Source organism: Dromaius novaehollandiae, chromosome 3 (assembly GCF_036370855.1).
Source record: "Dromaius novaehollandiae isolate bDroNov1 chromosome 3, bDroNov1.hap1, whole genome shotgun sequence".
NCBI lineage: Eukaryota > Metazoa > Chordata > Aves > Casuariiformes > Dromaiidae > Dromaius > Dromaius novaehollandiae.
The window spans coordinates 86,696,015-86,714,205 of NC_088100.1; the positions used below are offsets into that span (position 1 = coordinate 86,696,015).

The following is an 18,191-nucleotide window of genomic DNA, read 5'->3' on the forward strand; positions in this document are numbered from 1 at the left end:
GAACTGATCACTACGAAGGAAAGGATCACCTTGGTAAGAATTAATAAAAGCTTTGTTAGGATTAAGTGTTCTCTCCTGTTGGTTTTAGTAGAGAATTAGGCAGGCAGCATAGCATGAATTCAAACGCTTAATAAGTGTCTTCATTAGCTAATTTCATTTTGACTCATTAAAGAACAGAGATAAATAATATATAGTTCCAGACTTATTTATTAAATTGAAAGGAATGAGCAATAAACCTGATTGTCTCATCCACTTCAAATATACAGTTGCAAAAATAATGAATTCTGGATAAACTACAGATGACGGCATAAGCATGTAGGGTAAATTAAACCCACTATAGACAGCCCCTCCTGAAGGAGAGACTCCCTACTATTTGAGCCAATTGGTAAAATCAACACATGCTTTATTTGAGGACTTCTTTGAAGATCTCTGGCTACTATTAAAATTGCAGTTGGTCCCCTGTTGCTCCACAATGTAGACTTAAACAAAACATAGCAGGGAGTGCAATCAATGGATAGAAGTTCAACTACAAGTTGTCAAGTTGTTTCTCTTGTTTGGACAAGAAAAATGAAATTCAAAGACCATCAGATGAAGGACAGATATTTGATCAATTAGTTTTATAAAACTTCAGTTATGTTTGCAGTACAGTTAAACTCACTCAAGTATCTTAATGGAGAGTATAACTTAGCCTGGAACTTAGGATCACTTAACACTTCAAAGTTTTTCACATCTTTCCAAAAAAAAGGAATGTAATATGTATTAACTTACTATTTATACGTATTTGTTTTTTCACACTAGAGCCCACATCTTTTCCCTGAGTAGTATCAGACGCACATGGAATTCAAGTGCCTGTGCAAAATAAGAACCTACTTTGAACAGTAAGAGAAAATAAAACTACATAGACTTTTTCAAGAAATTTAATATTATTTAATTATACATAGAATTAATGCATATGAGAGAGAGCACCTTAAGTGTTAGCACAGATTCTCACATTCTCACTTCATTGCTTGTTAAGGACAGATCTAGTGCAAAGCTGGATTTTTACCTTAAGAAAATGGGTGTTTATCACATTGCTTTTAAATTTTTTATTTTGACTGGTTCATATGTCAGAGAAATGTATACTACTGAATTCAGATGATAAGGATGTTAAAATTCAGTTTCTGAAGCAGCACTAAAGAATATACTACTGGATTGGCACTGAAGTGATGGACTTAATTATTTTTGGAAGATAACTTACTTTCTAATTATTCTTAATTTAAAACAGATTATTTTAGTTGTAGTGACTGGTTTTCAGAACCAGAAATGAGCCGTGATTGAAAAATTGTGATTGAATAGTATTAATTTTAATTAAAGCTGTATTAATGTAATTTTTGTGGTTGTGAAAATTCCAGTATTTGCTACAATGGTACATAAGGAAGCCTGTTAAATTTATCTGGTTTGCTGCCTCTATGCTAAATACTGATAGTCGTTATTACTTTGTCAATTTTTTTCACTCCTCCAAAAGCAGACACCTGCAGTTTTACTGATTCCATACAGACAGATTTAGGTTTTCACTTCACAGATAACTTTTAACAAAAGGAAAGTCTGACCACATCTTTATGAAAATGATGAAGGGGAATATAGGTGACATTTAGAAATTAATTGTCTGCCGCTTGACTTATAAGAAAATCCTTGACAGAATGCTTTCGATTAAAGCAGCAAACTTCACTCAAACAGAAACAAAATTCGGTGTATAAGCATTGTAATTATTCTAGAAATTCTTTATTCCTTATCTTTACTTCTTCGCCTACTTGCAACCTGAATTGGTTCTTAATAAAAACCAAGAACCTCATCTCATTTTTCAGTGTCCTTCTATCATCTCATCAGTTAGCCATTTCACAGTTTCTGACTTCTTCCTCCATTTTCACTGGAGCATTTTCAGCTTGTTGCACTGTTGGGGAAAAAGAAGACAGTTTTCTTCTTCCCCATCCATCCCACCCTTACTCAAGTATCATAGCGCACTACAGTGCTAAATAACATAAGTACAAATTCTTCCATAAAGGTTACCTAACAAGTTAACTATAAGGTTTAAAAATACCTGTCTCAAACAGATGTGAGTAAGGATGAGAAACACGCTAACCCATTTTTCTGAAAAGGACAAGTTGCACAAGGCTTTGTTTCATTAGCAGTAGTCCGGTTCTCTGAGACTGCCAACAGCTGCCTTGGCTGCATTCCCTGCCCACTGGAGAGGTAACTCCCTTGCAACGATGTATTATGAAACAGGTGCGAAAGAAAACTTGGAAATTGTAGGCGGATATATCACTAGAGAAGTTGGATGGCATGCTTCATATTTGTTTCCTGGAGATGTTTAATAACTTCAAAAATATTATAATATAGTAGACAGACATGTTCTGCGGCTAAACAAGTAATTGGCCCAGAAAAGTCTAGGATTTGTAGCATGCGAAGTGTGAAATGAAGGATTGCTCCACCCTAGCCAAGTTAAATTCATCTTTGAGGCTGATCTTGAAGGACAGGATGGAAAAGTCATTAAAAATAAGAGCATCTAAAAGCAAGAAAAGAAAACCCAGAAAAATAACCTGTATCTCCTGCCTGACTCTAGACACCTGGCAATCTTACATACCAGCTCAGAGGCTGAGGGTCACTTTCAGACCACAGAGAGTATAATTTTAAAATGTAAACAGGAACGGTTAGATTAATTTCTTATAGGATTCTATTTCTATTAAACAGAGAGAAAAGTTCAAGGTGTGAGATGTGTGACAAGGTTTTAAAAAAAGAAAAGATTACATTTTACTAACTTGCTACCGGGAAACAACGGCATGAAACCCCAAAACCAGAAATCATACACGTTTCTGAATCTTACATCATCGGTGAATTAATTTTAAAGCCACACTTGCCCTTTACGCTACTGCTGTCCTTACCAACTGTAAACACCCTGGCTAAGCTGCCTTTCTGCCTAAAATCACACAAATACTGTGTTTTGTTTTAGAGAGAGAGATTTGTTTTAGTTGAAATGTATACAGATGACTTTCAGGAGAAAATGATGCTTTCTCCATTATCTTCTGAATTAATTTGAATTTCAACAAATAGCCAACAGGCCTTTATTTTGCATTTGATTTGAATTACATTAATGTGTAAATCAAGAAGAAAAGGGAATCCATTTAATAGTTTGCAGTAGTACTATATCAGCTGACCTCGCCTGCTACCTAAAAGAGTTAATTTTACAGCAAGCCATAAAGATACTCTGCTGCTACTGTATTTGATGCAAGTTTGAGAACATTTCAGGAGAATTACTGTTTTAGTACCTGCTTGTGCTGTTTTAACAACTGTAAGATTATGGGCTTGAAACTGACATAATAATTCAGCAAAGCTATGAGTTTTTTTATAAAGTCTTTAATCAGGAGTTTAACATTTCTTTTAAAACAAGAACAGCTTCTTAATTTCTTTTGCCTGGAAGGAACTGACTTCCCTGATTTAGCTTGATTTGTTACTGCTTGTTGACTAAAGCTCTAATCCTCCTAACCAATTTTTGCTACAATTCTGTAGTCTGTTATTTATAGAAGTTACAAAATTATAGAAATTACACTCTTTCTGGGCAGATGGAAAGAAAAGGAAGGCTTTTTAGATATCTTTATTCTGCCATCACGAAAAAGAAACATGCCACTATATGCAAATCCATCTCAGACCTATTTTAGTTACTGGTTATACTGTGGAAGTAATGGCATAGGCTTCACTCTAAGTCTGCTGCTTAGGATCTCTAGGCAATTTGTACAGCTCTCCCTGACATGTGTCTCTGGCTTTACTGTGATTGGTATCTGAACTAGTAAGAATAAAACTAGTTCAGGTATGCCTCCAAATGCTGCAGTCTGTACCGAGAGCTGGCACTCAACCATGCTCTTTTTAGCTGCAAGCTAAGGCCCTTCTACATAAAGCATCAACTTGAATTTTCAGAAATGACAGAGATTATCCTCCACATCATACTAAAATACATAAAATAAAAAATTAAACACATAGTGAAATTATAATAAAGTAAACACTGAAATGGAAACTGAATAGTGAGATAGCAAAGCCATTCTCTTAACTTCCTCTCAATAGAAAATTTAAGCACACTTGAACCTATTTGAAAAAACTCCTCCCCAAATCCACTTTCCCTGGTTCAACTCCAAACATCATCTCAGTATGAAAACCTTGGGAAAAGTTTTGTGCGCTAGCCAGCCATCTGATCAAAAATAACAGCCATGATGACTTTCAGGCATCTTTCTGTCCCTGAGAGAATAGTGTAAGTTATGTAAGGGCTTCTGTAACTACCTGTAGGGTGGACTTTGACTTGCCAGCTATAAAATATAGGTGCGTTTGAGGTAAATGCTCTTGACACATCAAGCCCAGGCTCATTTTCTTTATTTTAAACTTATCAGTCACAGTGACATTTCTGATGTCCAAATCATGAAACTCTCCTGGTTTCACTGTCCTACCATCATTCTTTTTTCATGGCCCCCATTCCTAGTGTACTGCTTCACTATATCTCTGGACTGATTCCTTGCTTCCCTCCTCTATCACTTTCATCATGTTCAAGTATCTCTTTCTGAAATCAGATACAGACTTAATATACATACATTATATTCTATAAGTATAGCTTCTGCACCAGTGCTGTAGCCAGGTGAGAAATAAAGCAACCATGGACCAGGAAACCTGCAAAAAGCTCTGAATAATATTTCTTTACTTGTCCAAAGAAAAAAGCTAGGATAAAATACTTGGTTCTCCAAATCCATTTGCGGTTAAAAATTGAATTTGGGGTAGATTTTGAGCAAAATATTGTCCCTGCCCCTACCTCTAGTGTCTGAATTTTTAAGAAAAGCCAAAAATTAATAAATACAAATAACCATTAACCCCATATTCTTATCCAATTCTTACCTAGTATTACAAATCTTTCTCTCCAGACTTGCAGAAAAACTTCTGAGAGTTTTTGGTGGACTTTTCTTACGGCTATTAGCTCTACCATCACCTTCCGCTTTTCAGCCTGTTCCTATTTTTTTTTCTTTGTTTTATAATAAGCTTCTGGCTCTTACTCTGACTGTAAAATCGTATCTGTTTTCAAAGTTAGTATTTCACTAACTAGTAAGAACAGCTGTTTAGCCAAAATACCATTTTTTCGCCCTCCTTTCTTCTATTCATATCTCTTAAAGTCAGGAGCCTAGATTGCTGACTCCAAGCCAAACTCTTTTGCCTCTGATATTTCCTAGGTCTGTCTACAGCCAGATTAAAAACATCTGCTGGGCCAGGCACATTTAACCACAGCTCAGCCAAAGCTTTTAATCAGATTTAATTTCCTCTTGTGCTGGTCCCTTTAATTGCCTCCTTATTTTCTGCCTATACCTTAACTCGAAACTTCAATTCATCATCTTCTCCAAACCTGGAAATAGTGTCTCATTACCAGATTCAATACCTTCAGATCCATTTCTGCAGCTAGGACAAAAGCTGTCTGAGCCTTCAAATTTCTCCCATTCCTAGAAACATTTCATATCTATTCTATTTGTAGCTCCCATGAACATCACATGGCAGATTCTTTTCTGTTCTCCTTCCCTTTTTTTATGCCAGTGACTAGACAATAATTTTCTAGTCTTCTTGTACCTAACACCTGCTATTTGAATCTTTCACTTTAGAAGATTTTCTCTACCAGAGATTTTAAATCCTACCTAAAAATCCATTTCTTCTACCATTCTTCCAGTTCCATATTCACAAATGCAGCTTGACCCTGATCAAGTTTATTGTTTTTTCTTCACTACATCTGCCTTTTCTAAAGATATCATCAACCTAACTTTACTTCCCAGAAACAGTTACTGGAAATGAATTAGAAAAAATGTTATAATTTCAGTCATCTAAGAACCAACAATAAAAATGAGTACGTTTTAATTAAGTATTTTTTCTCAGTGTCCTTATGTGTCTGTGGAAGTTATGGTCCATATTCTGTTTCACTGGTACACAGGGCACCCTCAGTATACAGAAAATGAAAACTAACTCTATATAAGGAAAATAGATAGCTATAGCTGTAGAGGTATATAAATCTGTAGTAAAGTAAAACAATGCCATTACTCAGCTCTCACAGTTTAACTGAAAGTCTTCTGACATTTGGCTTTCTTTCTCAAAGTCTTAACTCTGAGTTGATTATGTAAGACCCTTTATTTCTTCTTTTTAATTTTATTTCGGATGGACTTTGACAGGGAACTCTGACAAATCTTGTTTAGTCAGTGTAAGACTCCCCACAGCTCACAACCAATAATATCTAACCTTTATGTACATTAAAAAAGCTTGAAAATATGACCAGAGGGAAGTTTAAAGGCTTAGCAAGCAAAAATCAGATTAAAAAAAAATTCAGATTTATTTAAAAATATTTTTGGCTATGCTGACAAATTTTGGTTGTGTGACTCACACATTGGGAAACGTGAGCTGGTAACAGTCAAAGACAGGTATTTTTCTGATTTAAAAAGCCAACCACAACAAACCTATTCACTCAAAACCCAAAACTGAGTGTACACACACCTGAGGTCTTCAGTAGCAGAATGATATAAACTACAGATCCTACCAAAAATGGAGGTGCGCCCCAACCTCCACCTCAAAGTAGGGGGTAAACCACCCACTTTTACTTCTTCCCAAATTATCACAGCTTTCCATGGATGTTGACATTTATCATACATAATGCTTACACATGTAGCAGTCACACACGTACTCACCACCGGCCTGTGGACATCCCAGAAGGCTCGCTCCTGGCTATCAAGAATCTTCCTTTCTATCTTGTCTCTTTTCTTGTCCACTCTGTCAGTGTTGTAATATATTTAAAAGAAACATTGTTAATGACAGTAATTTTAAACATAAAAGACGACAACTCCAGTCAACCTTCCCTCCCTTTCTCCCTTTGCGAAACAAGCAAAACCAAAACCCCTCATTTGTCTTTGCCTCCTCTTTGAAGGAACTTACTTTGCTTGTGCTTCAGCTTGCATAAATATAAATTCCCATTTCCGAGCAAATGCTCGCTGTAGCCTGGCCAAACTCTCCTGAAAATACATCACAATTTTAGTTGGTTAGGTTGTAAATTATTCACTATTTAATAGTTTTTAGCTTATCTTTCTCTTCTCAAAGGAAAAAAAAAGATGCAATACAAGTCATGATACCTGTGCTAGTGTAAATGTACCTTTACTTATCTGATATAAAGTGTCTGTTTGACATCATATAGATTGGAATACTAGGTATATCTGTTTTTGAATGTCCTGCCCATCGTAGTTTTGAATCTCTGGTGATAAGGGTGGATACAACCCTTCTTAGCAGAATATGGGATTTATGAAACATTTTTAGGTACTGGGTGCTGGCTGAACAATTTGTAACAATTTAGAGAAATGTTCTTGTCAAAAATACCTAACGCTGAAAGATAAAAGAAGTAAATTCCATATTGGATGATCCACACTACAATTTCCATCAGTCTTCTGTACAAACTGTTTGTGGTGAATACCGCTGGCTACATACCAATCTATATGAAGTATAATAATGAGAAACTATTAATGCTTTTGCAATATAGCAATCTTCCAAACTATCCACAGTTATCATCATTAAAAAAAACTGCAGACTATAGTTCTTCACTACTGTACAGAAAAGGTGCTACAGCCTACTAAATAATAACAGGAAGAAGAAGAAGATTTGCAAAATTTAGCAAAATTCTTTCCTGAGGTGATGCGGGAACAGCTTGACTGTCTGTTACAGAGCTTTTCTAACCTCTCCGCAGCTTAAATGACAGCAGCACGCAGTCTTTTAATGTGGAGAAAGCGGAGGTTCCTACCTTCCTCCAGAGAGAGCCCCAGCTATCTTTCCAAACTACTTCTACTGAGATTAAATGAAAAATTTTCTGTAAACTTCCTAACAAATAGTGTTATTTTAACTGTATTTCAAAAGTATCTCTACAACATACTTACTGAAAATAAAGACCACAAATAGTAGAGAAGATACAGTCCAGAGCTCTTGTCAGTATCAGAGCCTTTTATAAAGCCCTTTGGGACTGGGTACAAGAGGTGAATTTTCTAAGGCATGTACATATAAAATTATGCATACCCCACAGTGCAGTACACTGAAAAGCAAGCTTGTGCCAGAAGAAGCAAAAAAGTGTGTCAGCATGACATGCTGTGGCTGGAGTATCTGGCATGTTGAGAGGCTTGGTTTACTAGTCTGCTATCATGTCATAGTAACACAGCTGGACAGCTTTCAGAGCACAGCCAGCATAGTTCATGAATTTTATGTTGACATTTTCATGAAAAATTCAGAAGCTTTTGGGGGACAGGGATGGAATTCAAGACATCTCACCCTCCTTAGTGAGTGCCATCCTCATTACCTAAGCAAACTCCCTCTTTCTCATGTTCATCCTTTTGAGGATGAGCTTTATACTTCTACAGCTACTAAGCGTTTTTGGAAATGTTGCTAGAGCTTCTTCATTCAAACCCTACACAGAGTAGAGATGCAATCACTTTCAAACATTTGAGGCGTATCTGAGATTTGTGAACAGTCGCTTCTGATCCTGGCATGATGATCTAAGCTGAATAAGAACAGAGATGGACCAAAACCTTAGCTCTCATGCAGTCAGCCTTCACTATGGTCTCTCAAACAGCATTTATGACTCCTGAGCGCTATGTCAGACCCACAGGCTGGCAAAAAATGGATAATTAATAAATCTTCACACATAATGCCCATAGTCCTCATGCTTAATATTACTCTTCATGCCAAGTAGGCCTGGCAAACAAATTTGCTTTTCCCCAGGTACTTACGGCTTCATAGTCTGCTAGCTCTAGCCTTGCTTTATTTTGCATTGTCCGCTTGCAGAGGTAAACCGCTGGAACAGAATAAAATTAATACCTAATTTGCTACTGTCTCACAAACAAGAGGCTTCATCTACATTTTACTGCTAGTTTTTTTTATTTCTCCCTCTACTCCAAAGAGTTTTAAAGATGGGATCAATGCTACAAGTATTGTAACTAAAATGATGGGTCAGATACAGTGATTCATTAAATAATTATAAATCCTGCTTCATATAACAGACATAACATGCAAAATGTATGAGACACTTGGAGTGAGATTGTTTCATGGCCAGGGAACTAGTGTGTTAAAGAGAAAATGGCAAAAAAATATTTTTTAAACTGCATGTGTATTATCCATAAGGTGTAACAGTTTCATCAGGAGCTGTTTTTATATTAGGCAAATAGGTTTTCTGAGAATGTGTATATATATACACTTTCATTTCTCCCTTTCATAGAAATCATTAACCTTCAGTCTGAGAAAATCATTGCTAAAGATTAATTCCATGAGAATTCCTGTCTCTTACAGTATAGTCTGCTATAATCAGCATTTAAAGTAGAAAATAATGTGAGACTGAAAAATGAAAAAGGAGTACCATATACAGTGATACAATGAGAAAAAATATTCTTTTATTAATTTTCTAAATACAAAATCCTTCAGCAGAGCTGTGCTGGCTTCACCTCTTTCTGAATGAACAGAATATTAACTAATAAGATGTAATACAGACAAATAAATACTGGAATGATGAAGGGATGAAAATGAAACTTAAGACTAAATAAACAGCACAGTGGTTTGCATTACATTAAAACATCCTGATTTCTTTATGCACTCCATTCCCCTTGAAGGAAATACATTTCCAATAGTCTATATTTAGCAACAAATACTTCATACCAAGTCTGAATATTGCACAGGTTTCCCCACCAGTAAGATGAGGAGAGCAGCAGAATTCCTCCTACTAATGTCTGGGAGCAATATTTTACTCATTTCATTTGATCAGAGCGCCTTCGCATGTGTGAGATGGAAGAATCTTTTGGTCTGTGTAGCTAAGAAAACCTTAGCTTATCTGTGATCCTCTTAGTTAGCCAAAAGAGCCTGCATTCATCGGGTTCTGCTTAGGAATGGACCATGGTTCCTGTCTCCTCACTGCCAACTTGTCCACTACAAAGAGTAAGAACTTGATATAGGGACTGAACTCTTGCAATCACTAGGAAGAATTAAGTACTTACCTCAAATTTAGCTTTGCTTTTTAAAGTAGTCAAAGCAATTATATTTCAGAACTCCATAGAAACGTATTTATTTCAGATGAATCACCTGCAAATGCATGGAAACCCGCTCCAATGGATTTAGATTATTTCAGTGGAACTGATGACAAGCACTTCTAATAACTGCAACTGGGGCTCCAGGTGATACTTGATGGAAAATGAAGTCATACCTGATACAGTTTTTGTCTTCTTTTTTTCCTCATTTTGTGTGTATTATCTGGTTAATTTTCTTTCATACTTTTTCACTTTCCTTTCCCTAAAGCTTCTTACTCTACTTCTATAAGCCCTCTGATTCCAAAGTATCTTTGTGTCTGCAAAGTCTATAAATATAGATAAAAATCCACTCATCACACAAGGCTAGCAAGCGGATGCAGATTTATAGGCCTTAGTTTCAATGTATTTTAAAATCAGTGTACAATTACACTCCAGCATTGGAATGCACACTGAAATGTCCCAACAAGATGAGGGAACGAATTCTGTACCCTTTGTACCTAGGTTGCATCCACAGCGAGTACAGTGGTAGGAGACTACTGAGGACAGAGATAGTCTTTGTTGTTTAGCTCCTCTTGCAGGGAAGCATTTTCTCTCTTTTCTTTCAGGATTACTTGAATTACTTTCTTCCAAAATTTGATTGAAGAAGAAGAAAAACAAAACTCCTGAAAAGTATTAGCACTAAAATACATATTTACTAGAAATGATTAAATGGTTCTAAGAATTCCAGGAGTTAACTCCCTGCTTTCTACATTTGCTTAACCTCTTGAAAAACACATTTTCATGGTCCCTGTATAGATTTCTCCAGCTCAAAGTCTTTCCCAGACCACCTTCCATATACTATAAAGTCATAAGCCTAGGACATGACTTTTATTTGGATGTAGCCTGAAACATACGTACTCCCTACCCAAATCTAGGGTACTCTTCTTGGGTTGCCAAATGTGAGGCCCAGCAGGCTGTTTCTCACTCACTGTTTCCCTCAGAGTATCTCTGGACAGCAACGGCATTTAGCAGCACAGGCTCAAAGTTCTCAATTTCTGAAGTTCAGTGTTCCACGGGGAAAAAAAGATGCTTGAAATCCTTGAAAAATGGATTTTAAATATGGAACATCTTGACATACCAAGACTTGCAATACAATGTGTGGTAACTTTGATGGTCTAAGGACACAAGGGAACAAGATCTGCAGGGAGAAGTAATATGACTGAAAAAGTAGACAAGATTTTCAGCTCAGAAACCTTTTATTAGATTAGCACTTCCTTGAGTCCAGTTATGCATATATTTTGCATTGTGCATATACTTTCCCCACTATGCATCTTTCTGTCAGGACACGTTTTAACCAAAAAGCATCTTTAGATCAGAGTTCTCAGCATTGGCAAACAACCACCAGGTTATCAGGAGTAGGAGAGAGGAATTAGCTTACCACCAGCTTATTATTAACCTAATGTTGTGTCTGAGAAAACCCGGCTTCACTGTGTGACTGTACTGCAATATCTTCCCTGCAGGGTTCTTTTCATGACACTTTTGACTCCAGCTCTATAGCAAATAGTCCATCATAAACAAGCATGCTTTTTTTCAGTACACACATTTCTTAGCCGAGATTTGAAAAACCATGCTCGTCTCTCAGACCTTTTTCTCTGGAGTATCCAGATGCCCTCCCTTTCAAGACCCTAAAGATTACAATACCTCTGGCTTGGTTTCTTTATCTTAAAAGTGTTTCCATGTGTCAGAGTGGATAAGGCAGAGTATGCCCACAAAAGATTTACTTCTCTGGGAAAAATCGTATCTATTAATGCACAAGAAAGTAGTGCTGAAGGACATTCCTACTCTTTGGCTCAATCTACTGCCATTGCTGTGTGCTAACAATTAGACCCTTATTACAAAAGTGCATATTTAAGGATCTACTTAGTAGCTACCGTAGTCACATGAGAAGCTGGCAGCTGCTCAAAAATTTGAGGTGACCAGTTCACACTCTCTTAATCCTAGGTCTTTGGCTTGTCTGTAACAAAATGCACTAATATGTTGGCATACAAAAAGAATGAGAAAATCATTCTCATTTTCAGGCAGAGCCTTGAATGCACAGAGAAATGAAGTTTTGTTTTTTTGACATTAAGAACACTGAGATCTGAAACAGGAATGCTGCCATCTTTCTTAAGTACCACTCCTTTTCTGCACCGAAACATGTGTGAAGTAACTGTATGTCCCAGCAGCCTGACTTGTAGCATCTGGAGAGGATGTGAGTCCCCTGTTTCCCTGTCAAAGCAGAGAGTCATGAGTCCCCAGCATTTCAGAGAATGAAAATGTCTGCTTTTCTAGTCCCAAGGTTTGTATGAATTGTCAGTGTTTTTAGAGCTTGATATGGAAGTAAAATCTGCAGGCAGGTTTTCAAACTAAAAGCTATTCTATTTTCACATACACTTTTCTGGCTAGGAAGCATGATGATCTAGTACCCAGCATTGTTTCCAATCTTTTCTCCAGAAGCATGAACATCTGCATTTGTAGAATGGAAATTAAAATAATGGAGAAGATATACCAGCTCAGCACTGGCCATTTAATCTTCTGTTAATGAGATGTTTGGAACTGCATCTTCCATTGAATTATCAGACTCCGTCATTATCAGATGGTCCTCAGTAATTGTGCTGTATTGGCACTTTGACAGAATCTGGAAATTCTGCAGTTTGCTCTAGTGCCTGAAGGAAGCAAGTTGTCAAAATATTCTATTTCTGTTCTTATGTATCTTCCTGTTATCCTAGTGCTCCATATTAGAACTAATGGTATTTTCCAGCCAGGAATGCTTATGCTTAAAAGCAAGGATGCTGACAGAGTGAGGAAACTATGATAGACTTCGAAGGAGGGAAAAAGTATCTGAATTTATTCAATAATCACCATAAATTCAGTAGCTTAAGAATTTTTTTTTTATTATTGACTACTGATACGTTATACTTAGAAAACCTATGTGTGATACACAATGTTTGTGGCTAAACTCAAAAATGAAGCAAATTCATTGCTATTATATAAATTCATCTCAGCAATTACTTGACAGGAGGAAGCCTTCTAGATGGTGCAAAACGCAGATAGGATATCTAGTCTTTTTCAGAAAAAAGTAGTTAAACCAACATCATTTCTATATACTGTATAAACGTTTATGTAAGGACCAAGAAGGTAGGACTGTAGCTCGATCACTCCTGAAGCAGATTCTGGTTCTGGGCCTGCATACACTGGAGGCATGCAGATATCCAGCTCTGTATCTTACTGAGGCAGACTAAATTTCCTGGTTTGAGCTTGGATCTGCCTGGTCACTCAAGACTTTTTTTGGTGAGGACACTACCCCTACCTGCACTGTTGCCACCCTTGGCTCTTGCTTACTTTCCCTGGTGGAGCAGCCTGCTCTTGCTTCTCCCTGACAAACATGCTGGAAAATGCTTAACATACAGATTAACGATATGCAATAAACAAGGTCTGATTAATAACCTTAATTTACTAAATATGGACTGCCACATACACTCTTATTTTTAGAGCCAATGTATTCTGATGGATTTTGCAATCAACATAATTGCCTCCACTAAAGTGAATTATATATTAGATGCTACAGCTTCTGCTTTAGAATTGTCTGAGTATCATGAGAAAACGGATTTACCAATAATTTTAAAGGCAGCATTAATATATAATATTTCATAAAGAAAGATGGCCAGCAATGTATATAAATGGGCTTTAGAACAACGAACCAGTGCTAAAATACACTTTGGCAGCTATGGAGTAAATACAGACCACTTGTTTTTGAAAATTCTGTTCAATTGTGCAAAAAATCTGGGCAATTTGAGGGTTTAAAGTGGGATTGTCAAGTGTTTTACTGAGAGTTGCACAAAGAGGTTATTTGGGCTTTTCCTGCTGCAAGTTTTTAAATCTATCACATCCATTTCCATGATTAGCTGTTGTGGCGGACAGATGAATGAATTTTTTGCCTTAAACATTTCCTGGTGCATGGGGTGCAGGCAGGCCACAACCCCGAACAAGCCATCTGTCCCTGGCGGAAACAGGACTGGGCTGCTGCGACCCCCGAGATGGTCTCCCTGCGACCACCCGGGACGCACCGAGCCTGCACTGAACGAGACCACAATCGGGCAGAGACTTTGGGATCTGGACTGTAAATCATTGTCCGTTTTTAGCACAACTTCTATAAAACGTGCTTGGCATGAGTGGCTAAATTTGCTGAAGCCTTAGGCCGCACTCCCTAGTTCAGTGAGAAAGGGCCCCAGAGCTGCTGCAGGCGGGAATGATAAGGGAGTTACCAGCAATTTGCAGTCCTGCGCACTGCTGAAACAGTGCTAATTGCTGGAGTTACCACCTCTTTGTCAGGACCTTGAGAGCTAATGGCTGGACCCAAGAATGGAGACACACCTGTCAGCAGAAACGGCAACAGTAAACGGCCTACCTAGGGACAGTGAGGAGACCCAATACGGAGCAGGAGACCCCAGACCCAAATATCACTATTGGTCTGAACTACCACGTGAGGGGTGGGAAAACTTAATTTGAAAAAGCTATAATTGCCGAGGGATTTCTTTGTTTGCCCCCCCCCTCGCTCTCTCTCGGCCCTCGCCCCTTGCCCTCGTCCCTCGTCGGAGGCCCCCAGCTTGAGCTGTGATTCGAGCGGAGTCAGCGGAACATCATCGGCCTCGGAGTGGTGGTAGCTAGCTTCCTCTCTGCTTTTCCAACTTTCTCTGTCTTTTCCCCTTACCCTTGTTCTGTTCCCCTCTTCCCTTCGCCTCCCCTTCGCTTTTCCCCCACCTTTTCTCCACTTCGTGGAAAATAAAGTTAAAAGGTTGTACGATATTTGACCAGATTTAGCGTCTTAATCTCGTCCTTGGGATTGTAACGAAACCCTCCCGATATATTGGATCGGGACAGCTGTTTTTTACTTCCTACTCTTGACTGTTCAGTTGTACTTCAAAGCTCATATGAAGCCTCTATAGATTTTTTTTCTTTAAAGAAGATCATAGTGATAATTACAGGTGTCATTCTAGGATCAAGAAACTGGACTGATTACACATTTATTACACACACTTACTGAAAAAACAGAGCTTCCACCCAAAGTTTAAAGCTGGGAATCTAAGCTCATTGCTAGAAGAGGACTAAATCCTCTCTCTCACTACAGCAGAGAAAAAGCTTCAATTAACTTAAACTGAAATACAATGGGGCCTCTGAAGATCAGAGATAACATCACCTACACATCCACCACCACCTACACATCCACCACCACCTACACAAACTTAAACTCCTCTTATAATTGGCCCAGTGGCAACAGTGTTACAGTTTGATTTAGCCCCACACTGCTGGTGTAATTTTCACTGATCATTCATTACCCCCTGAGGCCAGATCAGATTTATACTGTCTGCGAGTCAAAATTCTGTTTTCAGAGACTGTGTGTAGATGTATATGTACAGTCAGTATTTAACAAGCAAAGAAAATAGAAAGTGCTTTAAAGTCTAAGGGTTTCAGATTGGTCTGTGGGCAGACTGAATTCTCAATTTGTGAATGTCTGTGTGAGACAAAGAATCAGAATTAAAGGACAATTGGCATAGAAGATGGCTACAGACTAGAAAAATTGAAATCAAGCTCCTATTTAAACATTAGGACATTGTGCGCTATTTATACCATCTTTAAGTCACTTCTGCTTTTACCCAGTAAACAATAATTTTTGCTTTTTGGGCCAGTTATTGAGGCTCATTTATTCTTAAAAATGAACCAAGATGACAACATTTAGGTGGGCAAATGGCTCACCATTCAGCCTTATAGGTCTATAAAAGAATTATACTCTTTAATAAATGCAAATAACATTAAGTACAAGGAAGACTAAATTGCTAAAACATTTAAGGAAAACAATTAGATTACAAATTTAGAGGAAGGGTAGAGGGCTTTCTTATATAAACCAAGGGCAAGAAAGAACCCAATTTAAAACTACCAGAATCAAGAATTTGAAAAAGGTAGATCCATCCTTAACACATGAAAATCCCCAGATGATGTTGCCTGGAAAAGCTCTGCAGGGAGACAGAAACAGGTATGGAAGAGAGGCCACCCAAGCTACCTAAAATATTGGATAAAAAATAGAATAAAATGTCAGGTCTAATTTAAAATTGCCTCCATTGAATTATTGCAAGCTTCTTGATGTTATCATCATGCTTCCAATTTTGCATTTAAGAATTTAACCCTCACCTTCGACTGAAAAATGAGTTTTCAGGTTCTCATATATGAAGGGAACTCATATGAATTTGCTGCAAAGCTTCCAGGAAAAGGAGGTGCAACAAATCCAAATCCACAAGCTTTGCATACAAAACTCCTAGGGCATGTGCAATCCAAGGCAAGGCTGGGGAGCTCAGAGGATGGAGAGTTTTCTCCTAAACTACAAAAATCAACAAGGGGATGGCTTCAGAAGGTGGCCATTACTTGAAAAAGGTGGCAATTACTCAGTGTCCACTTGGCAAAGGGCTGACACTGGCAAGGCAGTGCACAACTTCAGAAATAAGCATTTGTTGTCACTGTTCCTTTCACAGCCTGAAAGCTCTAATCTCCATATTAATAATGAAACAGGCAAACCCATTTAGTTTACTCAACATGGTGATTTGAAAGCAATTCTGAAAATTATGAGTTATGTTTATATATCTTTTGATAAGAAGTTGTGTCTCTATTTATAAGGGACCTAGCTGCAGATTTTCAATGCTCTTGAAGTAATGCTTTAAAAGTAATGCTACAGAAAACATCTACTTGGGTCAGTTACCTTTTCATATTTGTGTATATGAACACATTGGCAAAATACATTTTACATGTTACCGATATTAAGGAAATCATTACCCATTCACAGAAAGAAAAATTGCTGTAGTAGAAAACTCTCAAGTGGTGAGATCCTACCTTTTCTACTATAGACAAAACTGTTTCTTCTGCCATTATACTTTACTAATCTCCTTGCCAAGGCACCTTAACTAGTGGAAGAAGGTAAAGTGAGACAGCACTGATGGGAGAGCATTTTCTGGAAACGTTTCCTGCCCTCACTGTGGTGGCTTGTCAATGTCAGCATTAGCAAGAATCAGAACAAAATTCAGGACAGGCTTGTTGAAGTGAGACTTTCTTTTCACCATTTATGTGACAGAGAGAGCTCCTAGTGAGTGAATTATATAGCTCTGCAGAGCAATATAAAGGGATATGAATCCAGAGTGGAAAAAAATCTTTTAGATCACCTATTCTATCTTTCTGCTAATGCATGTTTCTGTCTGAAAGTGCATTTGATTGGGCTCTGCCCAAATTAAATTTTATGCATAACAAGCACTGGAACCAGCGACATTTTCTTGAGGGACATTTTTCCTTGACAGACTGTGCTCCTCACTTAGTTCTTCCACATACATTCTGTATATGCAATTTCTCTGGTAACTAGTTGCCCCAGAAAAAGCAAAGTCACTCAGTTAGGGAGCCACAACCCAGTCTCATGGACAAATTAATAAATGATTTAATTTGAGTCCAGTGGAAAGAGTCTGTTTCTTACTACACCTGGAAATCCAGCAAATATTGAGAAACTATGGGGCAGGTCCTTAAAAGAGGTATCTCTATTAAGGGACTAAGAAGATTGCTTGCAGAAGTCATCACTGAAATACTCTGGCTGATACAAGCTGTTGAAAAAACATGAATTGGACATCAAGATCACCTATTCTAAAACTGCAGAGCTATCCACAAACTATTTATACTATATTGGTATATGTCTCCGCGTTCTCATGGCGTAGATTTTAACAAATATATTTTTATTCATATCTGACAATTTTTATTGAAGAAAATGCTATTCTGCTAGCAGTTTTGCCCCAAGCCACTGACTCATATTTACAGATTGATTTCCAGAGATGCTGAGCACATGCAGTTTTCCAGCAGAGTTCAAGTAGGCAATAGGGCTTAATATTTCTCAAATCCACACTGCTAACCACTAAGCAGTTGCTGAGGGACTCCTGCCTAAGCGTTTGGCAAAGAAAGCCTACAATGCCTACGCTGTACTGTCCTCCTTCCTGCTGGCTTCTCAGTGGAAAAGAGTGCAGCAAGATGAGCAAGAAAGAAAATTATTGAAATAACCAAATTTTCAGA

At 37.7% G+C, this 18,191-nt stretch overlaps 1 protein-coding gene across 6 annotated transcripts in view; it reads right to left on the reverse strand.

Moving 5' to 3' along the window:
* The window catches only part of RGS7 (regulator of G protein signaling 7), a 290,217-nt gene that overhangs the window by 36,034 nt on the left and 235,992 nt on the right, over positions 1-18,191 (reverse strand). For all 6 annotated transcript variants that reach the window (XM_064509374.1, XM_064509369.1, XM_064509372.1 and 3 more), the window contains 3 exons: positions 8,799-8,863; positions 6,970-7,046; positions 6,726-6,807 (listed from right to left, as the gene is read on the reverse strand). In XM_064509374.1, coding sequence (XP_064365444.1) covers positions 6,726-6,807; positions 6,970-7,046; positions 8,799-8,863 — 224 coding nt within the window. The remainder of the gene's footprint in view (positions 1-6,725; positions 6,808-6,969; positions 7,047-8,798; positions 8,864-18,191) is intronic.